This window comes from Manis javanica, chromosome 16 (assembly GCF_040802235.1).
Source record: "Manis javanica isolate MJ-LG chromosome 16, MJ_LKY, whole genome shotgun sequence".
Lineage (NCBI taxonomy): Eukaryota > Metazoa > Chordata > Mammalia > Pholidota > Manidae > Manis > Manis javanica.
The window spans coordinates 30,844,061-30,856,164 of record NC_133171.1 but is presented as its reverse complement, the minus strand read 5'-3'; the positions used below and the strand labels follow the sequence as shown (position 1 = coordinate 30,856,164).

The 12,104-nt window shown below is 35.9% G+C and overlaps 1 protein-coding gene across 1 annotated transcript in view; it reads right to left on the bottom strand.

Moving 5' to 3' along the window:
• EYS (eyes shut homolog) overlaps positions 1 to 12,104 on the bottom strand; it is a 1,533,253-nt gene that overhangs the window by 862,554 nt on the left and 658,595 nt on the right. Inside the window, 3 exon segments of the mRNA XM_073224289.1 lie at positions 2,387 to 2,465; positions 3,391 to 3,538; positions 3,541 to 3,561. Coding sequence (XP_073080390.1) covers positions 2,387 to 2,465; positions 3,391 to 3,538; positions 3,541 to 3,561 — 248 coding nt within the window.

Genomic DNA, 12,104 nt, shown 5'->3' with positions numbered 1-12,104 from the left:
TGTATCTCCAGACGGAGCTGGCAGGGAATGAGGTATGTCTGATAGGTATTGTATCTTTGTTTCTTATAGATACTAAATGCTCAATATTTGCAGAAGGAATGACCAAAATTACATTGAGAGTACACTTAATGTATTACTTAAAAAAACACTTAAAAATATATTTAATTATAATAATTAATCTAGATGGGTGGATGAGGTTTTTAAAAGCAGAGAAATGGACTAGTCAGCCCTAATACTGACCTGTATGTAGGGATTTAGTGCATGATAAATGAGGCAACCTGAGCAATGGAGAAATAACAGACCTTTTGATAAAAGTTTTTGAAATATTGATTACACTTTTGAGAAAAGCTAAATTAGATCCCTATCTTTTAGCAGTCATAACAGCATACTCACTATGAATTGAAGTTTCTGTTGTGAATCCTAAAATTTTGTACTACATGAGGATATAAGGAAATATTTTAAGTATTGCTGTACAAAAGGGCTTTCTATGGAGTAATGCAAAGCCCAGTGTCATAAAGAAAAAAATGAAAAATCTTTTAATTTACTGGTTCTACAAAGCAGGGGTGTCTAACTCCAGACAAGATTTGCAATTTTCAGAACCTAGTAGATTATATCCATAATTTAAAGTATTGTGTAGAAATCCAAAGAAAAGAACAGCAAGACAAAAGAAAAAATGCTCTCAGTCAAAGGTTGTGAGTAGATTGTGCAAAGAAATATAAGTGGCAAATAATAATCATACGGAAAGGTGCTCGGTCTTGGCAGTAACCTGGGAAAATGTATATCAAAATAATGTCATGCTGTATTTTCCTCATCAAATTAGTCGACACTTTAAAAAGTATTTCATTCGGTAGGATCTAGGGAAACTGGCATGCTCACAGTATGATTAAATAAGAATGGTTTTTCAACACTTATGTGGAACATGTTGGAGCTATTAAATAGAATGAGTCAGGACTCATGTATGACAGTGGAATGGTTTCTAAGATACACTAAGTGAAACAGCCATTGTGTAAGAAGGATAATGAGTTGTTTTATGTTAAAAGTATTAGAAAAATGAATGTCTAGAAGCTTATAGCTAGAATGTTAACAATTCTCATAATATCAGATGTGTATGTGTATGTATGTGTGAATATATACCAATTCACATGTAAAAAACGTATACTTATTTATATATTTAATTCAGAAGAATACCACATTTATACTACCAAGAAACAGGGTTTTAGGGATGACTACAGGCAATATATGCAACAGTTCAAACAAGATATATGCCTCATCCATTCCCTACCAAGAAATTTATTAGTCACAATACTTCTTTTTCCACGTTAAGCATGGCATTCACCCTCTAGAACCAAATCAACACTGTATCAATAAACAATTAAGCTTTTAAAAGTAATGTGTATCAGAATATGTGCCAATTGATTTATATTCCTTATCTAATTTAATCCTGAGAAAAACCTAATAGGTTGTTAGTATGATTACCTTCACTGAATAGTTAAAATATGATTTCAGAATACGAGTAAGTAATTTCTCAAGGAATACACAGCAGGTAAAGAGCAGAACATCAGATCAATCCTGTTTCCTTTGTGCATTTAGCAGCCCCATCGCTCCCTCTAACAGGGCCGTTTCCTGAGTATCTAGCACGTCTTCCGTGCATCACCACACAATGACTCTGATGTAAGAACTACTATAGCTGTATTTTACTGATGAGAGGCATGCAAAGAATTTAAATAAAATATCCACAGTCTCACAATGCCAAAAGCTATTTTTAATCCCTATGCCTCCTTCCTTTACCAAATCACTGTCACCCAGGAAAGAGGAAGAACTCCCCATAACTCAAGAAGGTTTGCGATGGTCATAAATTTCAGGTGGCCAATATTTCTCAACGAAGGAAGCATTCCACATAAAATTCAAAGCGTCAGCCACGTCACATCAGACTCCTGAGGACTGGAACACAGATCCGGAGAGCATTACAGATTCTACGTGCATCCACCTGCTGGCATATCCACCCAGCATTTACTTTCCCGCTGTGGTATGTGGATCAATCCTCTCATTTCTACACGTCTACAGACACTTGTGTGTCCTAAAAACAGGGGTGGGGAGGCAGATGGTGTATTATAAGCCTTCTGAGCCCCTTTTGACCATTCCCAGGATTTAGTTTAACAAGGGCTCCAGATGATAGAAGTTTATGATAACAAGAGTCAGACGAGGGGACAAGAAGCTGTGGTTTTCAGTCTTGTTTGGAGCAACTGAGAAATTCCAAAGAGGGAAGGTGAGAGGCAGAGCAGTGAAATCATCCAGAACTGCCGACAGAATGACTCTGGAACCCACAGTAAGTGGTCTGACTTTCCTTTTAAGCTACTTTGGATTTAATAATAATTATAAAACTTACAGCAATCTTGATCTCGCGTCTTGAGCTAGTCTGTCCTGCAGCACATGAGCGCTGATACTCTTCAAAGAAATCTGTGCATCTGTAACACAGAATTAAATTTTTAAGCAAGTAACACATGAAAGCATAATTTCAAGAGAGTTTCATCATTTAAGGTTTTATTTTCAGTTCAAGCTAAGAAAGACACATGCCCATGAGCAACAGAAGGCAGGAGTCTATTCCTGTTTTTTTTTTATCCTTCAAGGTGACTGGAATGAAAGAACAGATCAATTTTCATTTTTGTCGTCTTCCCCTTGGCAATGTAAAGAAAGAACAGTTCTAAAAGATAAAAAGTATATTTAGGGCTTATGTAGGAAACTGAAGTCATCTGTGGCCAAACTGCAGTGCAAGGAGTTACCCATCCTCACCCCCTCTTCCTGCCTACAAAGTCAGTGGCAAGACTAGAAAAGGGAAACGATGCTGTGAGCGGAAGCTCGGTGCATCAGCGAGCCATTTTTCTTTGCCACCTGCATCTCCTGGATTCACCTAAACTAATATTCTATCCATGAGCAGGAGACTTATTAAACAATTCCATAAAGAGAGCCAAAAATTACCTTATGTGTACACAAGGACGAAAGACCAGTCTGGTTAGGAACACTTTAAATGCTAAGCATGTGGTATTAACCCCCCACAAACCCAGAGCAAACAGTAGAGCACCTCCTCATCCTACCTGCTATTCTACTGCTGTGAGAGTTACCGTTAAGTACATTAAAGTCCAATTAATCCACATTTATTGGAAATTACTTTATGCTAATGAGCACAACTAAAAGAAGGGCAGAGATAATGTATCAGTATATTGCATTAAGTAAAACAGGCAGCATCTGTCATCTTAACTATACTTAGCCCTTGTTTTATAAAACAGCATAATTAAAATTATCTGTATCAACTTTCCCTTGACATTAAGTCTTAAATATTGTGAGTTAAATATACTTTCTTAGATTTACTAATAGAAAAATAAAAATAGCTGCCTCCCTTATAGGCAAGGATTTGAGAGGCAGCCGTTAGCATTTGTTTCACAGTGTATTCCAAGGAACCCACTTTTGCAGACACAGAAATAATGACTGATGCCATCAGGCCCGGCTCTACCGTGAAGGCAGGGCTTTGACAGACACTCACTATATTTACTTCACAGGAGAGACCTACATTAGATGAGATAAGGCAAATCATGGGACTATTTAAATGCAAAACTCAAAAGTCTGTTCATTATGATGCATGTCACCAAGTAATCAAGAATTCCCTCTCCATAAAGATACTCTGACATCTTGTAACAAAGGAAAGCATCTTTCAAGGTGAAATGTGTTTAGGCCTATGAACTCATACACTGCTAATTTAATGTGAATGAGAAAACAAAGCACAGCGTAATGTACTTCAGTTTGTTTTTAGTGTGAGGAGTTGTTTATTGAGAATATTAGTGAAATAATAAATTACATCAAGTTGTAACTGTGAATACTAATTCCTAATTTTTTTTTGTAATGATGACTTGAAAGTCACACATTTCTTACCTACAGGAATTAAGGAGTTTTAATTTTTCCAGATTTGGTATTGGTCAGTCTATTAATGGCTGTTTGAAATTTCTAAATGTAACCTAACTTTGGCTAATGAGTATTTTTAAAGACTAAGTTCTGAATATTTATTAGGCACCTACTATGTGCATTCTCTGTGTTCAACTAAGGATACCAAACCAAAATAGAGAGAATGACTGTGAATCCAGAAACATGTTATTAGGGAGACAATCTTTATAGATAGAAAACATCTCAAGAACAACATGAGAAATTCTTAATGTAAAGCTAAATTGTGTTTCAGGTTTCATACTTTAGAGGCAGTAGGAGAAAGTGGAGAATCATGGTAAAAAAATGTTAGAATTGACCATTTGTTCACTGTGTCCTTTACCACTGAGTTACCTTTAGTTAATGTTCATCAAACCTGGAGCCAGATATTAGTCCCAACTTCCTGATGAGTAAACAAGCGTTCAGAGACTTTAAATAATGCCTCCAGAACACACACGCCATAACAACGGATCAGGACTGGAATCCCCTTCTCTCTGACTCATGCTTCCATCACCAGTTTAAGTGTACTGTTCTGCAACTACTACGATATGTGCATAGATTATTATGCTGAATAATCCTGTGGGTACTGTTAAAAAAGACAACAGGCCCTGAATATAACAGTCACATATGCTGAGCCCCATGTCACCAAACCAAGACTCCATTTACAGTTTCTGCTTTTCAGAAAAGGAATCATAAAACAATCCATCAGGGATCAGTGGATCAGCACATGCTGGGCAATCCTCCTGATAGATCCCTGTCATCCACCCGGGAAGCACTTTGCAATTGACCGACCTGCTTCTTGTCTAGTGTCATTTCTTTGGCCCTGCTACCTTCTGGCTATAAAAGTCCTTCATTTTGTACAGCTCCTCCTCAGGTCTCCTTTCTATCTGCGAGACTGGATGCTACCTGGTTGGAGTTGATTTTTGTCCAAATTAACTCTTAAAATTTTCAATATGCCTCAGTTTATCTTTAAAGAGTTCTCATTGAAAAACATGGCTCTTGTAGCCAAGAACATAATGTCTAATTGGGAATAAAGATATGTTCATTGAAAAATAAACTATACTGCTTACAAACAAACAGTTATAAATAAGCCATTTTGGAATAATGATAAGCTTATGAACAAACAAGCACATTACAATGAAGAATAGACTAATAGTTGACACCTGGAGAGACCCTATGTGCCAGGTACTATGAGTACTTGTACAGATCAATTTATTTAAACTTTACAGTAATTTTCTGACATGGAAGTGATTCTCACCATTTTATAGAAAATGAAGCACAAAACCTCACTGCTGGTAAATGGCAGAGCCTGTCGTGTGAGCCGCTGTGGGATACCGTCTGTCACATTACATCTTCTTGCGTAAGAAGGTGCTGTATGTTCTAACGAGAGATGAGCACATTGGATGCTTAAGGGATGAAGGAACTGAGCCCATATCGGAGAAAGAAGATCAAAGCTCTGATGGGTATGGGGGAACAGTACTTGAGAAAATTTAAATGAGAAGTTCCACAGTACCTAGGCATTCTACGGGTGTTAGTTATCTCAGCATCTGTTTAGACACCAGAAAAAGGTTGGTGGTGGTAGGGGGACAGTACTATTGGCATATATGCAGCCATTTCACTGGGAGATACAACTTAATTTTAATAACTTAAATATCATAGCAGAACTATATATTCAAGTGTATGTTATTTCCAGCAGTCACATTGGGGGAGTGCGATTTATTGCAAACGAGGCTTCCAATGTAAAAATATATTTCTGGAAATTCTCTTGAGAGATTGTCAATTTTTAAGTCAAAATACTATTATGTAATGGTTACACTTTTATTTGACCACACTGTTATTACCTCTATAGGGCTTTGGATATTAACGGTCGTGTAAAAAATAATAACATGTATAAACTGGTCAAATGTGTAGTCATATTTAAATGCACTATCAAAATTTAGGTTCAGGATGTGGATTAAGGAAGCAGCAGAGATAACATTCAGCTATTAATAGTTTACAAAGGGACCCTCTCCCTAAATCTCAGTGGCTTATGTCACACTGGTTTATTTCTTATTCTATGACCAAGGTGAGGTACACCTGCACTTCCCATTGTCTTCGTTCTGGGAGTCAGGTGAAGAGCGCATCCTCTGTCTTGGACATTGCCAGCACTGCCGAAGAGAGAAAAGGCCACTTGGCAGACACGCCTTAGTTTTTTAATCTCCTGCCAACATTTCAGTGGCAAGTTCAAGGCACGTGACCAAGTCCAATGTAGATGAGATGAGAATGAGTGTCCTCCACCAGGAAAGGGCAGATATTTGTGACAATAATATTTAGCATAGACACATGAATCACACAATCTTCTCATCTGTCAATGAGGATTATTTATCAGTACATTACAGGTTATTAAGATGACAAAGTAAAACCACATATTTAAAACAACTAGTCCAGGGCCTGGCGCATATTTAGCATTTCCTGATCGAAGTATCCCAATGACGTTATATTACGGATGTGATTTAGGTCTTTACAGAGGCATCGTTATTCTAACTAAGAAGATGAGTGAAAGTGTCTCTGTAGGAATACATACAATGCCTGCAGAATCTGTGAGGGAAATTTTAGTTAAAAAGACATGGCCAATTTACTATAAAAGTGTTGGGGCAAGGGACAAAGCGGCAAAAGAGAATTAGACAGGACACATTTAGAGACAGGAGAACTGACAAAAGATATCACACCTTTGTTAACTGTTCTCTCGACTCCAGGGCAAGCGTGCCTCACTTTAGCTGGAGAAAACTTCATTAACATTACCTTAGGAGCTTTTTTATTCCTAATGTTTTATTCATTAATTAAACTGTGGTCATAATTTGCCTTCCTGAGTAATTTCCAGAGAGGATAAGAATGTAATGATGAGCTGATCTAAACATTCTGATCCCTGTAAACCATTAAAAAAATTTTTTAAATATCATCACCCTACAAGTCACATCTTCTTATTAGAACCTTTTCAACTTCATCTACTCTACCCTCCCCTTGACCACTCTGGAGTAGCTGCACCGATCTCCTTGTGTTTTTGCAAAAACTTTGTTTCTGTTCCTCGATTTCTTTTCACCCAGATATTTACACAATTCATTCTTTCATTTCTTTTGGGTCTTTATTTAAATGTCATTTCCTCAATGAACCTTAATTGACCACATAATTTAAAATTGCACGTCTTCCCTACCCATAATCACCAATGTCTAGTCTTATCTAGTTTATTTTTCCTCCTGAAACAAGTAACCTCTTTCTATCCTTCTATAAAATTTAGTCTTCTGTCTTTTTTGTCTGCCTTTCCCATTACAATGAAGGCATTTATTTTGTCAGTCTAGTTCAACACTTCATTCACTCAAATATTTGCTAAATAAATAAATGACTCATGTGTGTGTTTATATTTTGTTTTACAAATCATTTTTTGGTTTGTTTTTCTACAGAAGCTTCTGTCCCTTCCCAAACAGAACAAAACAGTTCTTGAGAAGCTGGGGAAACTGTCAGTCTTTGCAAGGGTGAGAATCATAATCTGGAATGAGGTGATTTCTCTAAGGTGTGTGCCTAAAAGACATGTCTTGTCTGTGCAGTCAAGGGGAATTATTTAATGGAATCTCTGCTTTCCCCCCCTTCAAACTGAGAGGCTTCCATAATAAATTAAAAGAATAAATGTGTACACTTTGTTTCAAATGATCTCCCATACATAACTACCAACACTAAGAAAGACAAAATCCTGTTTGCCACAGAATGGACCTTGAGAGCATTAAGCTAAGTGACCTAAGTCTGACAGAGAATGACAAATATTGGGTGGTATCATTTATATGCGGAATATTTAAAAAAAGAAAAGAAAAAAGTCAAACTCATGGAAACAGAAGGAAGAAAAGTGGTTGCCAGAAGCTGAGGGGTAGGGGAAATGGAGAGATAGGTGAAAGTGTACCACTCTTCAGCTATAGGATGAAGTCTAAGGATCCTATATGTAAAGTGATGACTATAACTGATAATACTGTATTGCACAATTAAAATTTAGTGCAAGAATAGAACATGAATGTTCTCACCAAAAATAAAGATAAAAATTCTGAGGTGTTAATGAACTAGATGGGAGGAATCCTTTCACAATGTGTATGCATATCAAATCACCACATTGCACATCTTAAATGTGACAATTTTGTCAATTATACCTCAGTAAAGCTAAAGAAAAAAATTGTAATCACTACCTTAAATGGAAAACCATTATCATGTTCCAGAAATGAAAAGTAACCAAAAAGGAAATTCAACAGAAACACAATTACCAACCCTTTCAAACTTTAAATCCCTCATCTGCAAACTGTGTCTAAGACATTTATGTTGTAGCAGTTGAGCAATGTATGGAGAGCATAGAGTCATTTCTAACAGCATATACAAGATGAAAAATTATATTTATAAAAACATTATTGTAACAACTTGGCCATTTATCTTCTTCAGAGGCTTAAAACGTGAATGCATGCTTTCACATTGCATGAATCCAAGCAAATCCAAAAGAAATAACGTTTAGTATTTAGTAGACATTACCAAAAGTTTGTTTAAAATCTCAATCTCAGTTCTTTGATTATCTTATGTTTCAGGTATTTCCTATTGCTCATTAATGTATCCAACACACGTTTATTGAGCATCTATTTTGCATTAGTCATAGTTCTCGGCTATTTCCATAGCTCTTTCTGACCTGGTGCTGCTGCGTCACAGTGTAACAGATATGTTCCAGGTACTTTAATGATCCGCTCTGTGTATTTATTTGAAAAGAGGAGAAACACGACTTTTTTTTTTTACCCATTGTTGTGTCTAACCTATTGTCTTTTCTTGCTATCCTGCTCTCTGCTTTAGGGCTTTACAAAATCACAAAATCTTATTGGAATAATAATTTCATAGTTACCAAATATCAATCAATATGCCAATCACTAATTTCAAGTAATTGCCTCAAAGTTATAGAGGCAAATAATAATTTCAATTACTAAATAACAATATATCAATATTAAAGCAACCAAAGTATTAAATTATTTGTAAATATTAGTAGGAAAGACTTTCAGAATTTTATAGGATTTGATTTATTTCTTTTTCTTACAAACATAGGTCGATTCTTAATCTGTTGTTTTCAAATAAAAATTTTTTAAGTTTAATTTTTGGCTATCCATTTACTTTCTCTTTAAAATGAACAGGCACAGAAATTCTGATTCAATAGTTATAAAAAGCTGTAAACATAATACAGGTTCATAAAGTAAGAGTAAATTGAATATGCACAAAATTAAGAAAATCAGAAAACAAAATTTGCTAGCATTAAGGGTAACAGCACAGGTTGGGAACACCCAAAATGTCTGCTCTCTGTGTCAATGATTTTCATCTTTAAAGTTATTTTGCTCCCTGAAATAATATTTTAAGGAGTAAGCTTTCACATAGAATAGATTAATAAAGATGTGTATATTTGTGAATACATTAGATCTTATTTAAAATCATTTATAAAGATTTGTGCCACACAAGGGAAACAAAGGCAAAAATGAACAAGTGGGTCTATATCAAGCTAAAAAGCTTCTGTACAGCAAAGGACACCATCAATAGAACAAAAAGGTATCCTACAGTATGGGAGAACATATTCATAAATGACAGATCCGATAAAGGATTGACATCCAAAATATATAAAGAGCTCACATGCCTCAACAAACAAAAAGCAAATAATCCAATTAAAAAATGGGCAGAGGAGCTGAATAGACAGTTCTCTAAAGAAGAAATCCAGATGGCCAACAGGCACATGAAAAGATGCTCCACATCGCTTGTCATCAGAGAAATGCAAATTAAAACCACAATGAGATATCACCTCACACCAGTAAGGATCGCCATCATCGGAAAGACAAACAACAACAAATGTTGGCAAGGCTGTGGAGAAAGGGGAACCCTCCTACACTGCTGGTGGAAAATGTAAACTAGTTCAACCATTGTGGAAAGCAGTATGGAGGTTCCTCAAAATGCTCAAAATAGAAATACCATTTGACCCAGGAATTCCACTTCTAGGAATTTACCCTAAGAATGCAGCACTTTGAACAAGACAGATGCACCCCTATGTTTATCACTGCACTGTTTACAATAGCCAAGATATGGAAGCAACCTAAATGTCCATCAGTAGATGAATGGATAAAGAAGATGTGGTACATATACACAATGGAATATTATGTAGCCATAAGAAAAAAACAGATCCTACCATTTTGCAACAACATGGATGGAGCTAGAGGGTATTATGCTTGGTGAAATAAGCCAGGTGGAGAAAGACAAGTACCAGATGATTTCACTCGTATGTGGAGTATAAGAACAAAGGAAAACTGAAGGAACGAAACAGCAGCAGAATCACAGAACCCAAGAATGAACTAATAGTTACCAAAAGGAAAGGGACTGGGGACGATGGGTGGGAAGGGAGGGATAAGCATGGGGATAAAGAAAGAGGGCATTACGATCAGCATGTATAGTGCGTGGGGGACACGGGGAGGGCTGCACAACACAGAGAAGACAAGTAGTGATTTTACAGCATCTTACTATGCAGATGGACAGTGACTGTGAAGGGGTATGTGGGGAGGACTTGGTGAAGAGGGGGAACCTAGTAAACATAATGTTCTTTCTGTAATTGTAGATTAATGATACCAAAAAAAAAAAATTGGTGCCACAAATCTGTCTATTGAAGGAGAAGTGCTGTTAACATATGACTCTCATTATATTGCTATTGTTCCTTTGGGAAGAAATGGTTTAATTTTGGCAAAAATATTCACAACATACAAGTTTATTTTTGGAAAACTTGTAGTTTGTGGTTCTAAAATTAGAGCTCTTGATTTTATTAACAACACATGTAATGCCTTTTCTAAGCAGAGTAGATGGTTACCTGTGGAATATTGGGGAATTTTTATGTCTGCCTGTGCCCAAACGCTCTTCACCAGACAACCTCTGCATTGGACATTTTCACATCAGAAATTAAAGAATCCTTTTCGGAAATAAGCTATTAAAGAATATAAGCTAAGAAGCATGATCTGTAAAATATTTACATGCATCACTGATGTTATAATAGTGATAATACATGCATTTCATCTACCTGTTTAATTCTTCTCCAGCCCGTGTTTCTTCTCTTACTTTCTCTCAAAGTCCCCTTTACCCAATTCTCTCAACTAATAATACATGTGAAAGGAAAAGGCAGAAAACTCTAGACAAATTCTCCAAAAGAAGTTTTCTGCCTTTTCATTTCATGTGTATTATCCTAACAAAATACTTTAGGGGCACTTTACTGCATCCTGAAATAAATGTAGTCTTCTTAGCTTGAAATTAAATCCTTTGATCAATCTTGTCTTTATTACCATTCCTCTGATATTATCAAATACTCTAGTCGCCTAGTTTACAAACCTGGCTGAATAACAGAACCACCTGTGGTGTCCTAAAAAATGTGAATTCCCAAAAGTGAGTATGTGGAAACTAGGCCTGACAAGATACATCTTTTAAAAATATCTCCAGATGACTTTAAAGCACGGGTAGGTGTGAGGACCACTGCTTTCATCAAACTAGGTTAGATTAAACAATAGGTATTTTTTTACATTGTGTTTACTCTTGAGAGTTCTGCCGGGAATATCATTTCCTCATGTCTGTCTATTGGGGACTTATTTTTAAACTCAGGCTTTACTGAAATTCGAACTCAATTTTAAAAGTTCCTTTGATATCTCCTAATAAAAATTAGCAACATTTATCACATTATCATTAAAGTGTGTTTATTTAGATTACTGTCTGACCTCCCATATAGGTATTTGAGGACAGGAATCATACCTATTCACTTTTACCTTATAAAAAACCCCAATACACAACTTTTCATGTTGTCAGGGATCAAGCAGTCAGCTTATTTACTGTTGGAAACAGCCAAATAGTGATGACAGTTTGAAAGTGATTACAACATACATAATAGGATGATACTTATGAATGATCTACTCAAATTAATACAGCCCCACAGCAATCACATAATTAATGGTTTAGGAATCAATGACTTTGAAAATCCAAATTGATACTTCTAACCATTTTGAATTACAAAATAAAATAATGAATAAGAGCTTCTTTAAACTGAAATGAGAATTTTATGATAAAATGTTTTACTACTG